The sequence below is a fragment of the Neofelis nebulosa genome, chromosome 2 (assembly GCF_028018385.1).
Source record: "Neofelis nebulosa isolate mNeoNeb1 chromosome 2, mNeoNeb1.pri, whole genome shotgun sequence".
Taxonomy (NCBI): domain Eukaryota; kingdom Metazoa; phylum Chordata; class Mammalia; order Carnivora; family Felidae; genus Neofelis; species Neofelis nebulosa.
The window spans coordinates 218,004,354-218,031,800 of NC_080783.1; the positions used below are offsets into that span (position 1 = coordinate 218,004,354).

Genomic DNA, 27,447 nt, shown 5'->3' on the forward strand with positions numbered 1-27,447 from the left:
GAATTTATGCCTTTTTTTAAGCTGAATTTATTTCTAAGTAAATGACTGAAATTCCTGCTTTATCAATGTGGCATTACCATTAAAAGAAGCTCTTTCATTTTTACGGATGCCTTTCAGCAGTGTTCCTAACCCATTTTAAGATCTTTGATCCCAATCAATTTAGCTTTCAAGGGGCTGATCTCCTTCTCAAGTTTTAAACACTTTTTAAAAAGACAGTTAAGGAAAAAAATAAACTTACGTGAAAAGGTTTTTTTTCCTTGCTAATCCACCTGTGGAGGTCAGTCTTCTACACTAGCCTTGAAACTAGAATTGCAAAACTGTCACCTACCAATAAAAAGTTTCCCCGGAGTCCCTGCACTTTTTTTCGTTCCCTGGTTTAGAGCACGCTGTTCTTTCCGAAGTTTTTGGTTGTCTGGGTTTCTCTGGCTGGAGATGAGAGTCACAGAGTGGGGCTAAACATTCAAGTTTGGACTGCGGATGGGAAGAAAGGGCTAGAGCAGGAGAGGAAGGTTTACTGGCCACTGTCCGGATTGACCTAGAGGGATGTCACGCAACCCAACAGGATGGCTTGGCTGGATGTCTAGACCGTGGAGTGTAGTGGTGTGGGCTCAGCCAGGCGCACACTCCAGTCCCCGAAGCAGGGAGGTGTTGTTTACTCATCCGTTGCTTATCTAACTTTGTGATGAGCAGCTAATTTGGTCTTAAGGAGGGATATCAAGATAGGTCTGAGAAGGTTGTTCCTATGTTCAAAGTTACCATACTTTGTAATCGTGACTCTGCTTAAAACGTGTGCATTCAGGAAGTATTGTTAAGCCTTGGTTGTCCAAAAACCTGTCTTCTCCACATGATCACATTCCTAAAGTCACCTGTAAGAGGCTGAGGAGGAAGGTCATTAGAAACTGGAGTCTCAGCCCACATTGCCCCTGGGTGACAAGTCATTTAACCTCTTTTTTTTTTTTTTTTTTTTTTTTTAAACAAGTCATTTAATCTCTTAAAGTGTCCCATTTACTCATGTGCTATAGTACTTCAGAGTTACTGGGAGAGTAGAAAGAGGCAACACTGTGGCTTTGCAGCCAGAAGGTCCTGTGTTCGAATCCCCATTTTACTATTGGCAGGAGCGGGTTCCTGCCTCTGGTGCAGTAGTTTACTCTTCCTGCTTCCCATTTTCTTTGATGTTGAAATGTAGGTGACAGGCAATAGTTTATTAGGAACTTACTGTGAGCCAGCATGCTGTATACTGGAGTTTGGCAAGGTAATGAGGATATGTATACAGTGCCTTTGTACAGGTGGATGTTCATTTAATATTTATTGTTATTTCTTGAATTTTGATAAAGCATGAGGTTTTGCTTATTTTAAAAGGACATACGTGAACATAGAAAAGCTTCGATACACTTCATCCTGGCTAAGTTTGCTATTCGTCTGTTATATCGATAAAATAAAAAACACAGTGCCAGGATTTGTGCTAAGTGTTAGGTTATGAATTCCCAAAGTTTTCTCTTTCTGTTCAAAATACTGAGTTTCTTCTCTTCAAAAGACAGTTATCCCTCTGAACTCTGCTTCCTGCAAAGTCATGACTTTGAGTGGGGAGGGGTTCCCAGAAGGTGGAGCCAAGTGTGGGAGTAGGGCGAAAGGGATAATCCAGAAAGACAGTGAGTATCTGTGGTAAAGGCGCAGAGGGACCCAAAAATATAACTGTCGTGAGCTGTCGGCCTTTAAGGGCCCAGGCAGGAAGGGGAGGACCTCCCTGATCAGAAGACAGAGCACTGGGGTCAGGAGGGTTCCCAGCTAGAGTTCAGAGAGGCTTCTGGGTGCAGAGGGAGCTCTTAGGATACCCAGTTGGTTCCAGTGTCATAATATGATTAGCAAACACCATGAGGTTAAATTTTAAAACGTGTTTTCTTTAATGAACCACAGGCTAGTTATTACCTTTCTGCTTCAGGCATTTCAAACAATTGCTTCTTGAAATTTTAATGCTTAGTTCTGCATTATCTACCAAAACACCTCTCTTTTTTTTTTTTTCTTTGCTAAAGAGAATTCAATTGAAAGCTTTTATATTTGCTGTGAGTTCAGTAGTAAAACAGTGGATAAGAGAATACAGGACAAGGGAGCAACATGTTTTCGCGTTTCCCTTGGCTGTGGAATTTTAGTGTTTAACTTTTATTAAACTTTGACTTTTATTTTATTTATACCCTACCTTGTTCAAGAAAGGATTTAAGACAACTAACAGGAATGAATAAATAAAACGGCATGAGAGTTTAAAAGGGGGCCCCACTGGGAGAAAGACCGTCGGGAACACTGCCGCTTTATCATCAGAGTTGCGGCCCCTACGTTATCAAGGTCCCTTTTTCCCTTGAAGGAGCTCGGAGCTTGGAGCCTCCTCCAAGTTCATAGCCTGATGGCCGGCTCCCGTTTGGCTCTTGTACCGTTAGAACCATATCTGCATGCGACGAGTGCACAGTGTTCCCTCCCTCGTTTGGAGGAGCCAGAACATTCTTCAGTGGTAAAATGCCAGCAGACATCAACCACAAGAAGTCTGCGTGAGTGGGCAGGATTTAACAGATGGACACGGAGAGAGCAAGTAGAAGGTCAGGCTTTTAGGGAAAAATAAGCCAAGCTCTTGATGCAAAGACAGGATCCGAACCATCACTTCTGACCCAGAAAGGAACTGGAGCTCATTTTTCTAAGACGCTGGCCTTTATTTACTGTTGTGTCTCAAGGGCACCAAAACCGCATATGGACATGACCGGGAAGAGAAATGAGCACCAAATTGTACAGCGGTCAGAAAAATCTCCCCTCAGCCCTTGGAATGACCTCTGGTCAGGAATCAAACTTTCTGCTCCACTGGCTCCTTTGTCCTCACATTCCGTTGTCTGTAGAGGTGGGCTTGGAGGAAAGCCCCCCCCCCCCGCCCCCGCCCCATGAACCTTGAAGGTGACCAGGGGCTTGCCTTTTTCTTTGTTAGTATGTAGACTTCTGTCATTACTGATCGCCTATTCTGTTTTTGAATTTATATTGCCATCTTGGGGGGAATGAGTTGTGTAGATTTTGTAAGTGTTTTCCTTCCGTGTAAGACAACTTAGGTCTCGGAGTTACTTAATCAACCCCCTGTTTAACTTTTCTGACTTATTCGTGATTCTGTTGTCTCTCTCTGAAGCCCACCTTCCCGAAGCAGCATCTAAGATGGGTGTAGGAGGTTGACTTTTCAAAACCCATGACATGGACTGTATCCACCTGCCCCCTGTGCTCTACAAAGCTGTGGCCGTGTTCAGGGTTTCAAGAGAAGGACAGTTGAGGCCACTGAGCCCAGCACCTTCCATGGAAAGCCCCTGTGCACCTTTGTCGGTGATGATTTGAAAAGGCAGATATGGGGGCGGAGCTTGGAAAGATGAAGTCCTTGAACTCAGATTTGAGTTTGACTTTGTAGCAGCCTTACCTGGGGCAAGCCGGTTAGCCTCTCCGAGCCTCTCTCTTCACCCATAAACTCCAGACAATAATTTCACTGTCCTAGGGCTTTGGGGGAAATTAAGCAAGAACGCATGGAAGTGCTCCGCATAGTAATGGGCATGTTATTATGCAAAGTAAATGTCAGTATGTTGTTATTAGTATCGTGAGCATAAAAGTTAATAAGGAATGTGCTTATTGATTTGTCAGAGTTCCTCACACAGTTTGGATGAGCCCGCTGTGTGATTGATGTTTTGTAAATACCTGTCCCCTCTCTGCAGCTTTTCACTCTCATGAACCACAGTGTGGTCCTGGCCAGGGGCCAGGGTGCACGGGCTCTTCCTCTCTAGCCAGCTTTTGGGTCAGGGGTCCAAGGTCAGGGAAACTCCTTCTCCACCTCAGATCACACTTTTAAATCTTTCTGATCCTCATTGTGTTTACCTCGTTTTAAATGGAGGTCCCAATACCAATCTCGAGGTGTTCTGTGAGTATTTTTTTTAATGTTTATTTATTTTTGAGAGAGAGAGAGACTGCGCATGAGGGAGGGGCAGAGAGTAGGGGACAGAGGATCTGAAGTGGGGTCTGTACTGACAGCAGCAAGTCCAATCGATGCGGGGCTCGAACTCTCAAACGGTGAGATCATGACCTGAGCCAAAGCCGGACACCCAATCTACTGAGTCACCCAGGCGCCCCAAGGTGTTCTGTGAGTATTAAAGCACCAAATGAGGAAATACCAGTGGGAGTGTTTTGTGCAAGTGTGTGTGTGCACCACGTGTGTGCCTGTGTGCCACCTTGAAGTCCCCTTCGGCTTTGGCTCCTCTGATGCTCCCTTTGTCCTCCTTTCTTACCTTGCCAGGTGCTCATTCTCCGTCCCGAGAAGTCCCCCAGGTTTGGGCCTTGTGAGCTTGGCTCTTCTTAAAATCTCGTGCTTCTCCTGCATCTCTGTGTGCCTTCTGGGCTGTACATGGCGGTCAGATTCACCTTCCCCCCCAGCCCAATGCTTCCAACTTCTCCCCAACCCATGCATCTGAGCCAGAACTCCTGGAGTGCTTTTTGGTCTGTTTCTCCTCACGGCATTGAGCCCCTTTTAATTGTCCCACCAACGCATTCAGCTCATAAAGCCTCCCCTTGACCCCCTGCCGACTCTGATCCTTCATTTCCACTCTGACTTCTGGGCTCCCAACCAACCCTCTAACCTCAACCCTGTGGTTCTGCTGCACTTTTCCTTAGGTCTCTCTGATTTTGATTCTTGTCAGTCCTAGTCAGACTGTACCAAATTAATATCAACAAACAGTACCAATCGCATTATTTCCCTGCCCAGAAACCTTCCATGACCTCCCATTGTTTATCAGGTCAGGGTCAAACTCTCGGCTCCGTTTTAAAGCACCTTATAAATTAGATGTTTTATGTTTTTTTGCCTACCGTATGGTGATGTTCTGCTTTTCTCCACTGCAAAGTAAGCGTCATGTGGTTAGGGACCACAGCTGTCTGATTCCCCGTTATATCCCTTTGGACAGTGTGGGTATATGATAAGTACCTGCCAATGTTTACTGAATGAACGAGCAAGTGGATGGATGTCCAAGTTCATTTCCTGCCAGCCTCCTGCTTATACTTCTTAGCTCTTGTCAGTTTGGTCAGTGTTCTGTCTCTGTCCCCAACAGTGGCCTGTTCGTCAGGATGTTCTTTTCCTCTGAAATGCCCCAGCCCGCCCTAGATACCAAAGCAAATCACAGTCCACCTTTTTGCATTCCCATTTGGGTCCCTCCACCTCCATGAAGTTTTCTTCGCATTCTCACTGCCCCGAACTTATTTCCCCCCCACTAATGTTAGCATTTCTGTCTTGTATTGTTTAGTTAAATCCATACGTGTGGGGTTTTTTTAGGGGAAGCACACATCCACACGCACACCTAGTTTGTAAACTCCTTAATATATTTCTGTTGTACCTCCTGTGGTACTTAGGACAGGGCTGGCACTCGATCAATGGACTGACTCGAAGAGGTCAGTATTTACTAACATCATATTCGCATGTCTAGACGTGTTTTACTTTGTGGAAAACCTGTGTGGAAGATCACATTGCGGTTTTGGCAACAGACCGCTCTAGAGGAATTTATTGGAAGGAGTTTATCAGTTATCAGCTTGGCATTTCTAAATTTTCACTTAGAAAAACTGTTCAAAGTCAGATGCAGGAGGAAGAGAGCAAATTGAGATGCAGGCCTTGGAGCTCGCTCCCTGCGGAGACTGGGTACCAGGCCGGGAGAGGCACGAGGGCTTGTCCTGCTGGGCTGGTGCTTTTTCACCTGGGAGACACCCTGTTCCTCTTCTGTTTATTGCAGGGGGAACCGGTTCCTTCTTTCTCATCTCTTGCACGGGCATCAGTGACGATATTGGTAAAAGCAAATACGTTTCAGATGGATTCGATTGTAGTTTCTTTTGTCAGAGCTCAATTTTCAGGATGGACAACGCGGGTTTAGTCTCACTCGAAATCCTGTTCTGCTTGAGACGCTCTTGTAAAGATGGGTCAGGCGGAATGAGTCTGCACCACGCCTGAGATTGAGGGTGAGTCTGCGTGCATCGTTGGAGTCTTGCTGTTTGCCGATGAACCCCAGCTTATTTCCAGACCCTCCAAATGAAAAGGTAGAAGGCTGTGTTGAGCAGGGCAAATGACAGTAGAAGACGGCAGGACTGTGTGTGAGCGTGGTTTTATTGTGTGGAGTTTCGGACTACGTGGTGGGAGCCTTTGCAAAATGAAGTAGGACATTTTTCCAAGTCCGGCTTAGTGCTTTGGTGAGGACATGACTTGGTCTCCTCAGTGACACCAAGTGATCTGGAACAGCCCTCCTCCATGAAGCAGCTCTTACTCAGCACAAAGAACCCAGACTTTCTTGGTGTCAGTTAGCTCTGAAATCTGCTTTTTCCTTTAAATTGTATGAGCACCAAGTATCATAAAAAAATTACAGGTTTTATGAGCTGATGCAGTTGATTTCAATCAGATTGTCATGGAACATATGGACAATAATGAATCTTCAATTGTGGTAATTAGGCAAACTTCCCAAAATCCAATAGAACATAGTTTGTGGAGACTTCCTTCCGGAAATACAGCAACATAGATGCAGCCTGGGGGTTTGGGCTGGAAAGTATAGGCTTCAGCAACTAAAGACCTAGTGGCTTTCCTTTTCCTAAAATGAACGTGGTAAATTGCTGCTTACGTGCTTCAAAGTATTGAATTAAATCTTGTCATTGCGTTAGTTTTAAGTGCTGCACACCATTTATTGGTTCTTTGCTTGCCGGCCAGGACTACACTTCCTGGTCCCCTAGTGGTTGAGCGAGGCCCTGTGACTAGTTCTAGCCAATGATATGAGTGGAAGTGATGTGGGTCCTGCTCAGGCTGAGGGGTTTAAATGCTGGTGTGACAGCCAGAGAGTCTCTGTCTCTTGCCCTTCCCTCTGCCTTAGAGACTGGCAGTGGTTCAGGGGCACCAAAGTGGCTCAGTTGGTTAAGCGTCCGACTCTTGGTTTCAGCTCAGGTCGTGATCTCGTTGTTCATGGGTTTGAGCCCTGCGTTGGCACTCTCTCTCTCCCTCTCTGCCCCGCCTGCACATGAGTGCGCGCTCGCTCTCTCTCCCTCTCTCTCTCTCTCAGGATAAATAAATAAACTTAAAAAAGAAGAAATTAAAGCTCAATTAATAAAATCTAAAAGGAGACATAAAGTGTACTAGTATTTCAGTAAGGCACAGGAAGACTGAAGGATTTCAAAATAGCTATGTATTGAAAAATAATGAAATTACAGAGATACAGACATCACAGCAGATAAAATGAAAAATATCTAGTAACTACACAGTGAAATAACTGAGAGCCAGTTGAATGAATCTCTGAAATCTCTTATATTTGTGTTGTAAAACTACCACCTTAGAAATTACTAGCAAACACAATACACAAGTACACATTTTGTTAACCATCAAAACAGTGATGTCATCACATATCATTTGGCCTTAAGTAATTTCCACTGTACGCATGACACGGTGAGAAAAAGGCAAGCGGTGGCTTAGTTTTATTGAAACTAGTTTTCAGACCCCCAGGGGGCCCCACACCACACCCCGAGAACCGCCGCCCTCCCCGATCATGACCGATACAGTCTCCGTTCAGACATACGGGTGTTCCTCACCCATTTCCACTTACTTCGTTAAATGAAAATAGAAAACGAAAGCAGAGTGGCTGTATGCTCTTTGAGTGTGTGCATCACATTGATTCCAGAGATGGTCTTCCCCAGACTTTGGGTAGGTGGAGGTAGTAGTAGCTTCTTCAGTGGCTTCATTATTCAACGGAAGCAAATAGGATGGAACTGGAGTCCGAGACTTTTCTGAGGATGATGCCACAGCAGAGATCAGAAGAGAGACAATGTATAGGTTTGGTTTTGTAAAAGTGGAGAACTTCTGTGTTTGCTAAAGACAAAAAACCAAAACCTAAAAAAAAACAACCCATAACACAATTTAAAAACTCAAAAGGAGTATACAGTATATTTATTTGATCAACAATTCATCTATTTCCAATGTATATAAAGAACTCTTGGAAGTTAAGCAAAAAAAAAAAAAAAAAAAAGGGATAAATGCCCCAATAGGAACACAAAACAAAGGAAACAAATAGGTTATTTCATAAAAGAAGAAATCTAAAATGCAAATAAATACATGGAAAAATATCCACCCTCAATAGTAAACAAACATGCAATTTTTTTAGTGTTTATTTTTGAGAGAGAGAGCAAGTGGGGGAGGGGCAGAGAGAACGGGAGACAGGATCTGAAGCAGGCACTGTGCTGCCAGCAGAGAGCCCAACACAGGACTTGAACTCCTGAACCACGAGACCATGACCTGAGCTGAAGTTGGATGCTTAACTGACTGAGCCACCCAGGTCCCCCCCCCCCCTTTTTAATGTAAACAAACATGTAATTTAAAACAGGGTACCCTTCTTTGTCTGCCAGATGGACAAAGATTGTTTCCTTTCTAATGGTAACATTCAGTGCTGATATGCTGGGTCTGCTGCCCCCCCCCACCCCCACCCCACCCCCGTCCCCCCGTCCCCCAGCCAGAAGACGGGACGTTTATTCCCTGGAGAAATTGAACCAGGAAAGCTTCAGAGCCTAGACCTAGACGCAGTGGAGGGCGAGAGTGGCACCCTTACAAAAGCAGGGAATACCTGAGCGATTGTATCCTGCATGGTGAGACTTAACAGCTTTTCCCATTTGTTCTCTGTGCTCTTTCCTGAAAAAACTAACCTATCAAAAAGAAAACACTGCCAAGTGAAACTTCCCTTCCTGGTCCTCTCCCAGCCATTCCACAGAGAGGCTCATCAGATGACAAGGCCTATTCACATAGGGCTTCCAAATACTTTCTTAGTATCTTACTGTCACATATAAATTGATATTAAGGAACCATCAAATATTTGAAGGAATGCTCCAGTCTGAAATTCGAAGATCCTGCAGACAGAGAAGAGAAATGAAAGAAGCAGTGCAGTGAGTTTGAAAACTAGATGGTCTTCAGAGAGAGAAGATATTACGTGTAAGAAATAAGAACAAGGTGATACTTTTAAAAGAAATATATACAAATGAAGAAACTCTTGGAACTTAAAAATAAGATAGAAGTTAAAACTCTATAGAGGGCTGGAAGATGAGGAAATCTCCATGAAAGTAAAATTTAAAACTTAGAAGACCAACTCTTAGGCAGTAAAAAGGGGAAGACAGTATTAAACAATTATTACCAGAAAGATTCTCAGAACCAAAAAGTATGAGACTCTAGATGGAAAGGGCCAATGAAGTAACTAGCACTGTGGGTGGAAGAGAAAAGACCTGTGCTGAGGGTAATCATAGGTTAAAGAGAGCATCCTAAAAGTTTCCAAATAGATCACAAAGTATTGGAAATTGGAATGACATTAACCTATCTCGGCAGTGGTACTGTAAACTAGAAGACAATGAAACAATACAGTAAGAGTTCTGAGGGAAAAAGTATTTCTGGGCAAGAATTCTATCCTCAGCTAACTATTTATCAAATATAAAGGCAGAATATAAGAACATTTTGGGGTGCCTGGCTGGTTCAGTCAGTAGAGCGTGCAACTCTTGATCTCAAGGCTCTGAGTTCAAGCCCCATGATGGGTGTAGCTTACTTTAAAAAAAATTTTTTTTAATTTTTTAATGTTTATTTATTATTAAGAGACAGAGAGAGACAGAGCGTGAGCAGGGGAAGGGTAGAGAGAGGAGGAGACACAGAATCTGAAGTAGGCTCCAGGCTCTGAGCCATCAGCACAGAGCCCGACGTGGGGCTCGAACTCACGGACTGTGAGATCATGACCTGAGCCAAAGTCAGTTGCCTAACCAACTGAGCCACCCAGGCGCCCCTCCAAAAAATTTTTTTTGAGATCTGCAAAGTCTAAAATATTTTTCCTCCTAGCCAACCTTTGTAAAGGAAACTACTGGAGGTTGAGCTTTACTAAAATAAAGAAGAAAACCAGGAAAGAGAAAGGTTGTAGGATACAGAACAGAAGAGACTGACTCAGGAAGATACCCTGGAGGATGGTGACAGGAAATCCTAGGATGAAGTTTGTCTAGCAGGCCTAACATTGGACACAATGCAGAGATCTCTGGGAGGGATACCTCTTAGGAAAAAAGAAAAACTTGGACTTGGTAAACTGTTTTGTATTTTTGTAGTGAAAAGAGTATTAGAAGTCTCTACTTATAAGTGCCTTACTATGAGGAGTTGGAGAAGAACCTGTGATAGATACCTAGAAAGCTAAAGCAAACGGAAAAAAGTTAGGCAGTTACTAACTCCAGGAAAAATTAAAAGTAGTTCAGGAAAAGAAATAACAATCACAGTATCTGGTTCATTCAGCTTTGAGCTATATTTTCATAGTCATAATAAAAATTAAATTAAGTTTCAGGGTACCTGGGTGGCTCAGTGAGTTCAATGTCTTGATTTTGGCTCAGGTCATTATCTCATGGTTGTGAGGCCTAGCCCCAGGTCAGGCTCCTCGCTGGGTGTGGAGCCTGCTTGAGATTCTCTCTCTCTCTCCCTCTCTCCCTCCCCCACTTACATGCCTGTGCACTCTCTCTCAAAATTAAAAAAAATTGAAATGATGTGGAAAATACTTAAAGACCAATAAAAGTCACAAAAACAAAACCTCATAAAGACCTTTAAACAGAAAAAAAAGACAAAATTATAGAAAAACAAATATTTTGTCTATAATTTTCTTTTTTCTTTTCTTTTTAAAAGTTTATTTATTTCGAGAGAGAGAGAGTGCATGTGAGCAGGGGAGGGGCAAAAAGAGAGGGAGTGAGAGGATCCCAAGCAGACTCTGCACCGTCAGCTCAAACACAACGCAGGACTCAGACTTAGGAACCGTGATCATGACCTGAACTGAAACCAGGAGCTGGAACTTAACTGACTGAGCCACCCAGGTGCCCCTATTTTTATTTTTATTTTTATTTTTATTTTTATTTTTATTTTTATTTTTATTTTTATTTTTATTTTTATTTTTTTAAGTTGTTTTTTGTTTTTTGTTTTTTTTTAAGTAAGCTGTATGTGGAGCTCAAACTCAGCCCCTAGATCAGGAGTCACACTTGCCACCAACTGAGCCAGCCAGGTGCTATGTACTTTTCATTTTATCCATGATGAGTATGTATACTTTTCTAATAAGAATAAAGGTTTTTTAAAGGTAATTCAACTGGGAAAAACCTAGCACTTGACTCATTTCTTTAGCCTATTTTGACCAGAAGAATTGATGGCCATTTTTATCTCTATGCTGATGACAAAGCTTTTGTTCATATTTTTGAAATTGGTGTTTATTTTGCTTCATATCCTCACCCAGACTTAATATTCTCAGTCTTTGTCATTTTAGATATTCTCACGGTTGTGGAGTGATACCTACTTTTGTTTGTAATTTGCACTTCCGTAATGACTAATAATATTGAATGTCTTTTCATGTACTTTTTAGCCATTACTGTATCACCTTTGGTTGAAGTTTCTGTTTAAATCTTTTACTCATTATTTTATTGGGTTTTCTTCTTTAGTTGTAAGAGCTCTTTGTATATTCTGGATACGGGTCTATTGAATACATGTTTTACAAATATTTTTCTTTTATTGTTCTGACAGGAAATCTTTAACTCAAGGTTACAAAAATGATCTCCTATGTTTTCTTTTTAGAAGTTTTATGGTTTTAGCTTTCACATTTAGGGTTTTTTTTTTTTTTCCTTCCATTTTTGAGGGTTTTTTTTTCAATTGTTTAAACTGTAAAATACAAATAACAAAATTTACCATCTTACCCGTTTTTAAGTATACAGTTGAGTGGTGGTAAGTGCATACATATTGTTGTGTAACCATTACCACCACCTATCTTCTAAAGTCTTTTCATCTTGCAGAACTGAAATTCTACCCATCTGCACACATCCCAAAGTGTGTTCTGGTGTCACGAGTAGAATATTGTATATATGTCTGTTAGATCTACTTGGTTTACTGTGTTGTCCCGGTCCTGTTTCTTTATTTCTGCCTGGTTATTCTCTACATTATTGAAGCAAGATAGTGCAATTTCCAACCATTATTGTAGGACTGTCTATTTCTCCTTTCAATTCTGTCAATTTTTGCTTCATATATTTTGACAGTCTGTTATTAGGTAACAAATAGTTATAATTGTTAATATGTTCTTTCTATATTGGACCTTCTATGAATATATATTGTCCTTCTATGTTTCTTGCAACCTTTTTTGATTTAGTGTCTATTTTGTCTGATATTAGTGGAGCCACCCTACTCTCTCTGTTACTATTTGCAGGGAATGTTTTTCCATCCCTTTACTTTTCACATATTAGTGTCTTTGGTTCTAAAGCTAGTCTCCTATAGACAGCAAATAGTTGGGTCGTGGTTTGTTTGTTTTTTTAATTCATCCTGCTAATCTCTTTTGATTGGAGAATTCAACCCGTTGAGTTTAAAGTAATTATTGATAAGGCGGGCCTTATTTCTGCTGTTTTGCTATTTCCTTTCTATGCCCTGTATCTTTTTTTGTCCTTTAATTTCCAAATTAGGGTCTTTTGTGTTTAGCCATTTTTTAATAGTGAAACGTTTTAATTCCTTCCTCATTTTTCACATGTATTCTGTTTTCTTTGTGGTTTAGTGTGTTAAACTACATTTAACTTCCTAATACTCTAGTTTGAATTTATACCAGCTTAACTTCTATAACATACAAAAACTCTTTCCCATGCCTTTCAGCGATCGAGGTCATAGAATTACATCTCTATCTGTTGCGTCTCCAAAAAATAACCTGATAACTGTTTTCCCTAATGCATTAGCCTCTTACATGATGTAGAAACAAAATGTGAAGTTACAAGCCAAAGTTACAAAGGACTAGCTTTTAGTCTGACAGGCTTTTTTTAATGTGTCGGTCACTTAAATTATTAAGAAAACAAAATGTGGAGTTAGGATCTGTTTTTGCAGCTAACACTAGCTTTTATACTTGCACTTGTCTTTAACCTTTACTGAGACCTGTATTTCCTCATATGGCTTTGAGTTGCAGTCTTTCATTTCACTCCACAGGACTCCCTGGAGCTCGCTTGCAGGGCAGGTTTAGTGGTAATGAACTCCCTTGGCTCCTGTGTATCCGTTTTTGTTTATCCGGAGGTCTTTGCGTGACCTCTTGTCTGATGCAAGATAAGGGTCCAGGTTCTCCTTTCTGTATGTAGATGTTCCCCTCTTTCAGCATCTTGTATTAGAGACTATCTTTTCCCCTTGAACCATCTTGACCTCTTTGTCGGAGGTCACGTGGCCGTATGTATGTAGGGGTCGGTTTGGACTCACTACCATGCCGTTGACTTTTGCATTGGTTCTTTCCCCTGTACCACACTGTCTTGATGCCCATAGCCTTGTGCTAAATCTTAAAATCTGGTCACATAAGTCCGCCGGTTGTTTTTCAGCTATTCTGGCTGATAAAACAACTAGGAAAGTAACATACCTTTGTGTTCCATAGCCTTTGTTTTTCCACATGAATTTTAGAACTGGCTTGTCTGTTTCTACAGCAAAAGGCCTGGTGGGGTTTTGGGTTGCGTGGTATCTGTAGCATGCTTTGGGAGAATGTGGCATCTTAATAATGTTGACTCTTCCGATGCACAAAAATGGTTTATCCCTCCATCGTTTTCACTGTCAGAGTTGTGTTGTGGCTGCCCATGGACACGTCCTGCACGCACTCGTTCCGTCCATCCCTAAGCAGTTCGTGTTTGTGATGGTACTCTGAGTGCATTATCTTTTTAAATTTTAGTTTTTAGTAATGTAGGAAAAAATTGATATTTGCATATTGACCCCATATCCCGTGACCTCACTAATGTCACTTAGCAGCCTTTTTGTAGGTGCTTTATGATTTCCCACATAGGTGATGTCCGCAAATGCAGAAAGTTTTACTTTCTCCCTTGTAATCTGTATGCCTTTTAGTTTTGTGCCTTACCACAGGAATTTCATTTTTGTCTTGTGTAGCATCGATGAATCCAACCATTTTAACAGGCCACTAAACTCTACAGTCAAGTCACAAAGGACCTTTCCACTGTGAATGTTATGATCACTAAGGCTGGATTTATAATAAATTTACTTTAATTAGAAATATAACCAGATGATTGACATGCTGGAACTTTTCAGACTTAAGGCACAGTACATCTCCTTACTTTATATAGGATTTTAGAAACAAGTGTGCAACTGTAGGTTTCATTTTTAATGATAGCAGATTTCGAAATGATACCAGTATTTTTATGATAAAGAGTTTATCATTTGTGAAATATTGAACCAGTGACCTTAGCTATTCAGATATGATGAAAGGCCCAATCTAACCTTTTATTGAACATGATATTTATTAAAAATGAAACTCCTCGTTTCTATTACTTAATCAATAACACATTAAGCCATTTATTAATATGATTACAGAAGGTCTTGCAGATTAGATATTCTGCCCCCTTGTCATCTAGTTTAACAACCAGGAAACAGCAGTCTAAGCTAGAGTCAGCCAAATCTGTCTAATCATGCGCCTGTAACTTTTATGAGATACTGGAAAGAACACTTAGAATTTGCAGAAAGAAAATAATCTGTAGTTGCTGTCTTGGAAGGAACAAGCCCCTTTTACATCATTACATAAGTAAACCTACCTGGAGAAGATCTATTTTATTTAGTTAACCATTATTTATTTGCTTAAAACAGTGAGGTTTGGTACAGGTGGCATATTGGTAAATGTGGCAAGAAATGCGTCGCATGCTTGATGTCGGCCAGGAAAGAAGCCTGTGGTAGGAGAAAGAAGAAAGAGCTGCAGAGTCGGGACTGTTGAGGCACATCTCTGCTATGGGGTCTCATGGTTTTTATTGAAACGGAGTGCCCATCTAGCAAAGGGCAGGTGTCCTAAGTGAATTTTCAGAAACGAACTGCTTCCCGGATGTGCACTCCTGTTACCCTGTGCCAGTACCCTGTGTCCTGTTCCGGTCTCAGTGTGCGTGATGCCACGGGAGTGTCGAGCTTCACTTGTGACAGTTAGGACAGCCAAGGACCCGGACCCCTTCGGAATACACAGCATTGTTGAGTGCTCTACAGGTCCCACTTCATTTACTCCTCACGGTAACTTTTGAGGAGGGAAGTCCCGCAGTCTGTGGTTTCAAGTTGAGAAAATGAGGAAAAGGTTTTACAAGAGCCACCCTTTGTAAGCAAGCACCGTAGGGTCTGCTCTCCCCTCGTTGTCTCCCCATCCCTGAGACTTTGCAGATGAATGAGCTAAGGGTCTGAAAGCTCATTTGCCCCCAGCCTGTGTTCTTCACCACTAACCTCGGAGGCAGCCGGCTACAAGTTGTTCAACAGTGTAACGTTCAGGGGCTGCCCCAAAGGGAGGGCGGAAGACTGGTGCTGGAACAGGGCAGACATCTGCCTGGCAAGGGGCTGCTCGGTCAGCCAAGTCTTTGACCCCCTTCCAAGAAGCTGCTGATGTAAAACTGTGTGCAAATGAGCCTCTGTCCAAACAAGCAGCAATGGTCTGTGTCTGGTTTAAAGGACAGGCAGAGTGTCTCAGGTATAGGTGTTTCTTTTCCGGATAACAGATCATGTGAAGTCAGAGCTGGTAGGGCTTGTAGAGGTCAGCCAGCCAGCCACCTCCCTGCCCAGACAAAGAAGCCTAGGGCCCGGAGGTGAAGGCATCGTCCTGATGGCACCGACGGGCACCAGGCCTCCTCACGGCCTCTCCTCTCGGGCACGTGTGACTGACATCTTACCAGTCACATGGAGTGTCTTTCTTTTGGAGTTCTTCAGAACTCCTTGTTTAAAACCTCTAGGGAACCTGCACAATGTTGCTGGTTTTCTAACATCTGATGAACTTAGTTTTGCATAAAGTGTTTAAATTTTGTGCCTGGAGCATCTGGGTGGCTCAGTCGGTTAAGCATCTGACTCTTGATTGCTGTTCAAGTCACAATCTCACGGTTTGTGACAGCCAGAGCCTGCTTGGGATCCTCTCTCTCTCTCTCTCTCTCTCTCTGTCTCTCTCTCTCTCTCTCTCTCTTCCCCTTCCCCGCTTCATGCTCTTTCTCTAAATAAACTTAAAAAAATAAAAATAAATTTCATGCCGAAAAGTTATTACTAAAGTACAATAAAGTTTTTCCTTTTTTCCTTAGTGAAAAAAACTCATTAGTCCTGGAACTGGAAGGTAATGAAAAGTTGTGGAAATTATAGAAAAATGTGGTCAAACGTTTTCCCTTGTAACCTTGATCCCTTGATCAGTCCCTGTACTGGTTCTCCTTGGGGACACGTGTTCTGAGGCCTGTTCCTAGTGCACTGTTGGCCCTGGCATTCTCACCGGGGACCTGGTCCCGTTCTCTGCCCGCATGGCTGGTTTTTTGGTCCCTCCGGTGTGTCATCGGCAACCCAGAAGTGGGCTTCTATTGTCAAAATGGTGAGGGGGTTGCCTCCCAAAAACAAAATGTTCTTTACTTGACCGGTCATCTGGATAGAGCTGCCTGTTCGGCATCACCTCGAATAGACCCAAACGGTCCCGGAGGCTGATATGAAATCACACAGAATGTTTCCCCAAAATAGACCCAAGGGGCTGGCCAGGTTGGTGGCTCGGTGTTCCTAGGGCCTCTGAGGGATTTTGTGTCTGAGGACATCTTGGTGGCTGTGCGGCAGGCAAAGCAGAGTGTGGGTTTTATCCTCCCTGCCCCCCCCCCCCACCTTCTGTGCGGCTAAAATACACTCAGTCCATTGTACTTACTTGGTATCATCTGTTCTTCCCATGGTGCATGTTTTCCCTCAAACTGAGGACATGTGAGGACTGGGGAGCTGAATGCTTGGGGGGAGGTCTTCTGGGTTTGTGGGGGAGGGCTTTTGTTTCTATAGGATAGCAACGCATTTTTGCCCACTTTCTGTGCTCCCCTTTAGAATCAGAGATTGAATCGGAGGCTTGTGTTGGTTTTACAATTTTATTTGTGGTTTTTACGGGTAAATCTTCATCGAGGTTCCTTTGTCAGAAAACTGGATAAATGCATGGCCTTTCTGTCTGATGGTAGATAGCTTTTTTCCTGTCTGAACCAGTTTTCTGTTGAGAGTGCCTCCGCGTGATTTATTTCAAATAACTTGGGTTAGAAAGTAAGCGGGTCTGTGTGACGTTTTTAGTTTCAGCTCAGAGCACATCGAGCCAGTATAGAGACGCATCTGATAGCAGCATTTCCCAGCAAAACACAATTGCTGTTGATGTACATAATTGATCACTTTATTAACTGTGGAAAAAAGAAGCCTTATTGAAGCCATAAAGCATAACTTCATTATGTCCTGAATGTAGAAAGCAAACACATTGGAGAGTGGCTGACAGGTTCCCGTTTCAAGGCTGATTCTGATCACGATAATATTCAAGCAGCATTGATTGTTCTCTAACTGGATTTTTCTCTCCGTAGGCCTCCTCGGAAGAGCTGAAAGCTGCCTACCGGCGGCTGTGCATGCTTTACCATCCCGACAAGCACCGGGACCCGGAGCTCAAGTCCCAGGCGGAGCGGCTGTTTAACCTTGTGCACCAGGCTTATGAAGGTCAGCGGAGGGCCAGGCCTCGCGCACATGCCCTGAAAAGCAGCTGCTCGATTTTTAAGAGGCTTGATTTGTAGAGGACAGAAAGAGAGTCCTTAGAGGTGCATGAGAGAGGAGGTTAGGTTAGTGCTTTTTTACTGACAGGTCCTTTGAAAGAGCGGTATTTTGCCCTGGAATCAATGTGTCCGGTCAGTGGGACATGAGAGTGTGAGCAGAGCAGACGGGGGCCGGGCTGCAGGGAGCACTCAGGCTCTAAATCGCTCGCTGGCTTTCTTCTAAAGGGAGCTCTTCCAGGTAAAAGGCTGATCGCTTCAGACAGGCCCTCTTTGTTCTCTTTTTTTATGAGAACATTCACAAGAATGTTTTTTTTTACTTGAACATCATTTTATTGGCTCCGGGGCATTTGGTTAAGGAAAGGTTCTAACGAAAGGAAGAAAATGATGTTAGGGAGGCCAACAGGAAGTAGAATCAAGTAATCCAGGTTTTTATACTTACATCCTAGGTACTTCAGAAGGAAAATTTTGTGATGTAGCTGTGTATAAAATATTGAAGTCGGGGCGCCTGGGTGGTTCAGCCAGTTAAGTGTCCAACTTCAGCTCAGGTTCATGAGTTCGAGCTCTGCATCGGGCTCCATACTGACAGCTCCGAGCCTGGAGCCCACTTCCGATTCTGTGTCTCCCTCTCTCTCTCTGCCCTCCCCTGCTTGCGCTCTCTCTGTCTATATATATATAATCAAAAATAAATATTAAAAAACTTTTTTAAATGTTAAAGTAACTGATGGGTCCAGTTTCTGTTGGAGATGGTGGAAAAGCTCTAGCAACATAACAGTGATGGTTACACGACACTGAATGCACCTAATGCCGCTGAAGTATACACTTAAAAGTGGCTGAAATCAATTTTATGTTATGAATATTCTGCCACAGGTTTATAAATAAAAATTTAAAAATATTAATGCACTCTTAGAATATATGCCAAGTAAAATAAGTTATTCATTCTGGAACAGATTGGTGATTTGCTCCTTAGTTAAACAGACCAAAAATTAGATAATATGTTTCTTTATGAAATAAAGGCTTCTCGTTGTTGGGTGTCTGGGTGGCTCAGTCAGTTAAGCATCCGTCTTAGTCTCGGGTCATGATCTCACGGTTCGTGAGTTTAAGTCCCGCATTGGGCTCTGTGCTAACAGCTCAGAGTCTGGAGCCTTGCTTCAGATAGTGTGTCTCCCTCTCTCTCTCTGCCCTCTGCCACTTGTGCTCTGTCTCTTTATCTCCCTCTCTCCCTCCTTCCCTCTCTCTCAAAAATAAACATTAAAAAAAATTTTAAGCAATTTTTTTAACTTTTGTGTTTTTTTAAATTTATTTTTGAGAGACAGAGCGTGAGTGGGGGAGGAGCAGAGAGAGAGGGAGACACAGAACCCAAAGCAGACTCCAGGCTCTTGAGCTGTCAGCACAGAGCTCAATGCGGGGTCGGAACCCGTGAACCATGAGATCATGACCTGAGCTGGAGTCGGACGCTTAACCGACTGAGCCACCCAGGCGCCCCAACATTAAAAAAAAAATTTTTTAATCTATTTTAAAGACTTTTTGTTATAGACAAAAAAGCATATGCCATATTTCACTTTATGGTTTTATCAAAAAATTGGGCTTTACTGATGAGGAAAACTCGGGCTGCAGTGCACGATCCACGTCTGTGGTCAGCATTGGGTCTTTAGTAGATTTAACTCCTGCTCAGAAGCCTGTTCCTTTTATCGTATCCCGTTGTCTGAATGGCTGTGTGAATTTTACCGTTGTCTAAATTACCCCCGTGGCCAGCTTGTGTTGTCCTGGAGATACAGGGAAGAGTTAACAGAAAACCCGAACGGTTCTTGAGGAAGTGCTGTGGCAGCAGAGCCGCCCCCATGCTCAGCCTCATGGGGAGACCAAGGGAAAGCCGTGAACAGATAAGTCCCTACAAAATCCTACAGATTAGCTCAAGAAGTCTGCCTCCCACGTCTTCCAGTGGTCAGCACTTCTTCCTTCCCCGTTGGGTTTGCATATGGATACAATCATTTACATCGTTTTTTTAATTAGGCCTAAAAATACATGGGAAGTCTCAAGGGAGAGAAGTTTCGAAGGTCTTGCACAGAAACTGGCAGAGGAGGTGAGGAAGGGAGCGACCACTGGCTTTCCTAACACTTGCATTCCGCTTGGATGTCCTTCCAGTAGCTCTGTCCCTCCCTGAAAAATCTTTTTCTGATGTACTTATTTAGGTGATGTGGCAGCCACCATGGTGACAGGTGTTTGGGTCTTAAAATGATTTACAAAAAAGCAGAAGGATATTAAATATATATATAGTAAATATATATAAAGCTTATTCAGACAGGCTCTGATTGTAGAAAAATCTGATTTTACAATCGGAGCCTGTCTGAATAAGCTTTAGAAACTGGAATTAGCTCTTTCTTTTTGTTTGTTTGCTTTTTGTATTTTTTTGTTTTTTTTTTTTGTTTTTTGTTTTTTTTTTTTTTTTTTGCTTATTTCTTTATTTACATCCAAGTTAGTTAACACATAGTGCAGTAATGGTTTCAGGAGTAGAACCCAGTGATTCATCACTTACCTGTGACACCCAGTGTTCATCCCAACAAGCGCCCTTCTTAATGCCCGTCCCCCCACCCACCTCCCCTCCAGCAACCCTCAGTTTGTTCTCTTTGAGAGTTTCCTAAGATTTGCTTCCCTCTCTGTTTTTATCTTATTTTTCCTTCCCTTCCTCTGTGTTCATCTGTTTCGTTTCTTCAGCTCCTGAAATTAACTCTTTCATCCCCAACTACTGTATAGACTGTGGCAGAAGCTTAACCAAATTTGTTAAAAAACGACTGTTCTCGAGTGGCCCGAGAGTGCAGCTTCCCACCAGGTGCACCTCACAATGAAGAGTTGCTTGGACACAAAAAATCCGACATTTCTCATTTGTGTCCCACCTTTAAGCACATCCTGGACCAGATCAGATAGGCAGTTAGGGGGAAAGATGCACAGGGGTGAAGAGTGCCTCTCGGTGAGATTGTGCTTGGACAGGGAGGAAGGGAAGGAGGTAGATTTACCTGACGATGTTGTTTCCAGCTCTGAAAGGTGAATTCCGTGCTTTGTAAATGTGTGATTTTTAATTTACAGTGCTCAGCGACCCCCAGACCAGGGCCATCTATGACATCTATGGGAAGAGAGGCCTGGAGATGGAAGGATGGGAGGTAAGAGACCCTGTGCATCTGGCGTCCCAGAAAAGTCTTTAAACATCTGCAGAGCACCAACCCCCTGATCCCACAGCCTGGGACCACGTGCTTGAGAATACTAGAAGCCGCTAGAGTCCCTTTCTAGCTTCATACTTCGGTGTAAGAGATGACTTCTAGGCTTGGCTATGCCTCTGCGTACCTCCGTGTGCTCAAGCAGGTCAGCCATCCAGCTTGTCCTCTGTTTCCTAACCTGTCAGGTAAAAAGCCAGGGGCGTAGGCTGTACCAGTATTTTCTAACCCCCGGGAGGGAACAGGCTGCTTGGGGGTCTGATGGAAGACAGTTTCCGTAGGGGTGCGGTTCTGTCTCCACACGCATTTCCTGCCACCCTCCACCGTTTTGTGCCGCTCCCTCCGCCCCAGGTTACCAGTGACTGCATTTGGGACGTGTTTGTGTTGGTAATGTGTTGTGCGTGTGAGCAAATGGAAACACAGAAAAGTTGACAACTACTGGATTGAATTGCCCAGGAGGAAAAATGTTCCCCTGGCAGCCATGCTGTGTAAAAACAGTTACTCACGTTCACACAAGCTTCTGTTCTCCCTTTGCTCTGCCACTGACTAGTCACAGCCTCGAGCAGGTCCATGTTACGAGTGCGGGGAGGGGGAGGGACGGCACGAGGATCAGATGGGAAGATAGGGGAAGATGAATACGAAAACCAGGGGGAAAACCCTTAAGTTGCTGTGAGAACATATATGTGTTAGTACTTAATTTCATTAAAGAAACTTGGGTTTTGACGCCCCAGAAATTGTAGGAGGTTGTTAATGTTAAATTGGCCATTGTTGATTTCTTTCTCATCACTGTATAAATTACCCCTGATGTTCTTTTGGTATTGAATCTCAAGCCTGTAAGCCTGTCTCCTCTAACTAGCATTAAAACCTTCTACAGACCGTGGGATAAAGAGTACAAGAGAAGCGAGACAGCTTCTGGTTCCCTTTCCACTGCTGCTTAATATTGGTGGCTTGTGGGCCATGTTCCACCCGTGGCCATGTTTTGGTTGCCCACACAACAAATTGTAGTCGCTATCATTTAAAACTCGGGACATTTTGCATAAAAGTCCAGTTGTCTGTCTTCTCTTGGAAAAATCAGAAAATCTGGTAGCAGTGTATCTGACTTCCCCTGCGAGGAACAGCAGTCCACCAGATCTCCTGAGCCTCTGCCCTGTGGGCAAGGCTGTGCCGTCGGCCCTCCCGACACTTAGCACCTCCCGTGGTCTTACATCGGGCCTGCCCTTCATCCGCGGGTCCTGCCTGGCTCCAGCAGGCAGTCGATTTCTGGCCTTGGGTTTGATGGAAATAGCAGTGCTTCAGATCACATTAGCTCATCGTAGCAAAGCGTTAGGTCTGATAGCTAAGCATTTTTTCATCCTAAAAGGAAAATAGAATCTTGTTGTATTTACTGACTTTCTCCTCACCTTGTGTCCACCATGTTCAAGCTCCCTTGTTTTTTGAAGACGTGGGTCGGTTATAGTGTTTCGTGGTAGCAGTCAGCGCCGCAGAAAGGCTGCAGACTTCTCTTACATGCCCCTCCCTTCAGAGTCAGCGTTGTTCATTCCCAGCAGCATCATCCCAACTAATGGAGCGGTGGGGTAACATCTTCCTGGCAAAATATTGTGTGGTTTCCTATCACCAAACCAAATTATCTCCCTATTAGCGACAAAGCAAAACCGCATGCACAGTAGTGATTATACAAGTATGTAGGCAGTCATGGATGGTGAATGGGTAAGTTTTTATATGCATATATTTTAGTAAGCTACTTTAAGAAAATCAAGTTCTCATTGATCAGAATTGGCTTTTTTTGCATTGATTCTAAGCCTTCACTGAATATAAAAATGACTTCAAGGAAGAACACCTGGAGATCCCCTCCCAGATGTGCACTAAGAGATGTATCCGTGTCTAACACATGAGGGGAAAATTGAGCCCCTCATTCAGGCTGTGAATGAAGAGTCTCAGTGAACTCTGGAGCGCTCTGTGGGGCTGGCATCGCCACTCCTAAGAGGAGACCCCTCCCGCTGCTGGCTCGTTCACACCAGGACTCTCCTGCATCAGTCCGAGCTGCTTCCCCAGGGAGGAAGCTGAGTTCCCTTCATGCTGTTGCTGGTGTTATTTTCTAATTGCCGATGGTATCCATTTGCCCCACATCTGTTAGTCTGAACAGATGGGGTAGTCGCCAAAGGGTGCTGTCAGAATCCTAGCGCCTTCAGTCCAGAGATGTAAGAGCCCATCCCAGGCATAGTGGCCACTCCCTGCCCAGCAGAGGGGTCACCCCTTCTTTTGGTGGCCGCTGGGGAGCAAATGGGAGCTTGTTCGGGCTGTACTAAGTACCCTGCATTCAGTCATTAGGTAAGTTTTCATTCTTTGTTTTTGTCTTTTTCTTAACGTTTATTTACTATTGAGAGACAGGGCATGAGCATGAGCATGGGAGGGGCAGAGAGAGGAGGAGACACAGAATCCGAAGCAGCCCGAGGCGGGGCTCGAACTCACAAACCACGGATCATGACCCGAGCCGAAGTCAGACACTCAACTGACTGAGTCACCCAGGCGCCCCCCGCCCTTGTTTTTGTCTTTTAACCTTCAAGAGGCTTTGTCATTCTCCGGCAGGATTCCACGGGAACAAGATGCAGAGGTTCAGGCACACCCACGTGCAAAGCCAGCCCTTTCAGTTTTCCAAGTTGGTTAGCGGGTTTGTGTGGATACCCACGTTGGAAATGAGATTGGCTTCAGAGTGGCAAGGCTCACCCTGAGCTGGGAACGCTTGGTGGTACTCAGTCTGCTAACAGCTCGCCCGCGGAATGGAGAGCACATGCCTCAGTAGCACTGGCAAGACAGTACATCGTGTCCTTTGGCCCAGACCGTTCACTGTCTGCTTTTGTCTGCAGCCCCTTCCTTTGTCCTTATTTCACTGCTTCCGCTCTCTTAGAGGTCAGTCTTACCGTGTCTAAGAAGGTAACCTGCATTACCAAGATCATGAAAACAAAGGCTTGAAAGCTCTCACAGACTAAGGAGACACGATGACTGAAAGCAGTCCCAGAGCCTAGACTGGATCCCGGAACAGACAAGGGATGCGAGTGGAAAAACTGGTAAAATCCAGAAAGTCTGAGTTCAGTTCACGGTAGCACACCGAGGTTGGTTTTGAGATTTGGCAGCCGTCCCGTGGTTACGTAAGGTGTGAACATCGGGAGAAGCTGGGTGAAGGGTGTACAGGAACTTTCTGTACTATCTTTGTCGTTTTTCTAAAGTTCTAAGTAATCTTCTAGAATTATTCCAAAACAAAAGTCAGGTAGCTAGAATCAGAATTTTCAGACCAGACGGTACCTCAGGAATCCTGTAGTTTATAGCAGGGATCTGAAGTGAGAGATCAGGGGACCCCCGCTGAGGCCACCAGGAGGTTAGAGGCAGTGTGGGACAGCCCGCTTTTCACCAGGCTGCCTTGCTTTTCAGGGTCCCTGTCCCCTCTCCCACAAGGGAAGTCAGTCTTCCTGGCTAACGCAGGGACAGAACTAGTTGGTGAATGGATGGTTAAGGCGAACAGTCCAGGTGTGTGGATTCACGGGCTGCACATGATACGCTCTGTCGTCGAGAACGTCTGGTATTTACCAGCTGTAGTGCCATTCAGGAAGGTGTGCTCCTGGGTGCACAGGAGGGCACGTGTCTGAGGGTGACCAAGATGGAAGACGTGTGAAGGAGAGCATAAAGGCCGGGGGCCTTGGAAGCTGGAGCGAGACGCCCTGCCCGGCCCCTCACTGCTCGGGAGGTGCCAGCCATCCTGACTTTGCAGTTAGCTCTGATTATGCGCCAGCTCTTTGCCAAAACTCCTGTAAAATTGACTAGAAATGGGATGACTTAACCCCTGTGGAGCATCTGCCTCTTCAGTTCACCAGGGAGTGTGGGAGAGGGAGAGGGATTTGTACCTATTGATCCAGCCAGCAGAGGTGAGGCAGCTATAGAGTTTTTGAAAACAAATCTTGTTCTGCTCTGGCCTCTGTGGAGCCTGACACTTTCTGGTCTTAATTCCTGGAATCTTACGAATCTATTTTAAAAATACCAATATAGGGGCGTCTGGGTGGCGCAGTCGGTTAAGCATCCAGCTCTCGGTTTCGGCTCAGGTCACGATCTCGCCACCGGTTTCGTGAGTTGAAGCCCTGCACTGGGCTCCGTGCTGACAGCGCAGAACCTGCTTGGGATTCTTTCTCCCTCGCTCTCTGCCCCTCCCCCACTCGCACACTCTCTAAATAAATAAATAGATAAACTTAAAAAAAACAGTATAGAGGCACATACACCACATACACGGAGTCAGTGTCGCTGGGTAAGTCTGGCTGGTCAGACTCGTGCTCAGTGTGCACTCTCAACACCAGCGTCCCGTTGGGCAGACTACTCGGCGTGAAGCCTTTTCGTCCAGGTGGAACAGCCCGGTTGCTCCGGGACCCGTGGAGGGGGCTCTTCCGCTTCCCATCCAGACCCCCTTGGCCGTGGTGATGCGTCACGTAGGTCGCCACTGGCAGGTTCCATAGTCACAGGCCCACCGAATCTGGGTCCCAAGGTCACAAAGAATTCCTAAAATATTTTAAATCCTTTTTTCCTGATCTGTCTTGACCTTCACAGTTAAATGGAATAGTTGATTACTTATATTTCCCTGAAGCTCTCTTGTCTTTATTTTCTGTGATGAAGGGAGAGGCTGACATGACACGGCGGGGGGGGGGGGGGGGGGTGATGGAAACTGAAGCACTGAGCCTCACTTCCACTCTGTCCAGGGCAGGGACTTCGGGTAGGTGCCTCACACCCTCAGCTTTGGAGAAGTAGGTGAGCCTCCTTGTCAGTTAAATACAACCGAGGGTGTTGCTGTGAGGTAACGAAGCAGTCACTGGCGTGCCATTTAGGACTTTCATTTGTTCTTGGATGGTTTTTAAGTGTTCTGTTTTATTTTTGAAGTTTATTCATTTGAGAGAGAGCGAGTGCACACATGACTGGGGCAGGGGCAGAGAGAGAGAGAGAGAGAGAGAGAGAATGAATCCCAAGCAGGCTCCGCACTGTCAGCACAGAGCCCGACTCGGGGCTTGATCTCATGAACTGAGATCATGACCTGAGCCGAAATCAAGAGTCAGACGCTTAACCAGCTGAGCCACTCAGGCGCCCCATGTTTTTATTTTAGGAATTATTGATCACATCTGGTTATTAGAGGCGGAAATGCTGTTTTCCTTATTTTTTCCTCTTTACTTCCTGAAAGCATAGTAAACACATTTCTCAGTATGCTTTTGGCTAAGCCAGTTTTTGTATTTATTTTTCTGTATTGCTGAATGATAAAATAAAGGGACACAGAACCTAGAACGTGACCCGGTTTATGTGAGAATGCACACACACATACATGTATGCACAGAGGGTGTCTAGGAAGATGCATTAAGAACTAGATGTCAGCCTAGGAGAAGGAGGATGGCGGACAAGAGGGAGTGAGCTATAGGCCGATTGTACCTTTTTCCTTTATATCCTTCTGTACTATTTTGATTTTTTGCTGTAAGCATGTATTTTTTTAAACAATTTTTTAAACTTGTGATTTCCAGGATTGCTTCTTCTCACATCACCTCCCTTTTTAGCTGTTCTGTGAGCAGCCTCTCGAGGCGCCTCTGTGTTTCTCCCACTGATACAAGGAATGTGCTCTCTGGGTTTGTCCCCCACCCATCTCATGACTTTGTCGGCCTGCCCCCACTCTCGGTGTTTCTCCCAGGCCATGGCATCCTGGACCCCTAGAAATCATGTGGTGCAGTTCCCTCTTTCCGAGATGTGGGGCCTGAGGCCCACGGTGGCCTTTTCCTGCCTCTTTGAAATCTCCATTTTGTGATGAGCTAAGAAAAGCCAAAACGGAACGCCTTATTTCCTCATAGACTTGTCATTGTGCATCCCTGAGTAGTATTGTGGCCTGCCTTTTGGTACCTGAGTACCGTTTTATGCTAAGGCCCGTCTGGCATCATACATTCTCAGGGTCATATCATATTGAAGGGGGAAGAGTCCCACGGTGTAAAAACGCCCAGGCCTGATGGCTGAAGCTCAGAAGGCATCTCCAGCGATGGCTCCAGCACGCTGGGGAGAGATGACAGGGCAGTTGTGAGCACCTTCGTCCTCTGCTTTCATCTTCAACGTTTATCACTGGGCTGGGACTCATTAGGAAATTTAGACCACGAGACTTAAGGCGACGTATTCTCTGTAAGATTCCTACAGCGTCAGAGAGAAGTTTACCGAAACGAAGGAAACCACGCTTAGTCTCTCTGGGGAGCTGAAGGGAAGCATCGCCTTGGGGATGATCGGAGGGCAGAGCTGAGCGGACACGACCGTGAGCCTGAGCTCACCAGGGCCTGGCTCCGGGGGAGAAAGGCTTGTCGGGGTGTCATTGCTGCTCTCGGAATCCCAGGGCGAGGAACAGCCAGACCCGGGCCACGCGAATGCGCCACGTTAGCGATGTCCACTCTTGGTGTATGTTTTCCTCGCTTTCTGGGTCCTTGACTGCCTCTTCCTCCTGACTGTGCCTGCAGGTTGTGGAGAGGAGGAGGACGCCAGCCGAAATCAGGGAAGAGTTTGAGCGGCTGCAGAGAGAGAGGGAGGACAGGAGGCTGCAGCAGCGCACCAACCCCAAGGTAAGCCGGGCCCGCGGCGGTGAGGACGGCGTAGGCCTCACTGCCAGGCGGCAGGCCTGAGGCCAGTGTTGAGAGCGGACCGA

General features: G+C 44.6%; 1 protein-coding gene across 2 annotated transcripts in view; it reads left to right on the forward strand.

The window, feature by feature from the left end:
- DNAJC11 (DnaJ heat shock protein family (Hsp40) member C11) overlaps positions 1 to 27,447 on the forward strand; it is a 66,596-nt gene that overhangs the window by 3,206 nt on the left and 35,943 nt on the right. For both annotated transcript variants that reach the window (XM_058719245.1, XM_058719248.1), the window contains exons 2-4: positions 17,368 to 17,497; positions 20,632 to 20,705; positions 27,263 to 27,364. In XM_058719245.1, coding sequence (XP_058575228.1) covers positions 17,368 to 17,497; positions 20,632 to 20,705; positions 27,263 to 27,364 — 306 coding nt within the window. The remainder of the gene's footprint in view (positions 1 to 17,367; positions 17,498 to 20,631; positions 20,706 to 27,262; positions 27,365 to 27,447) is intronic.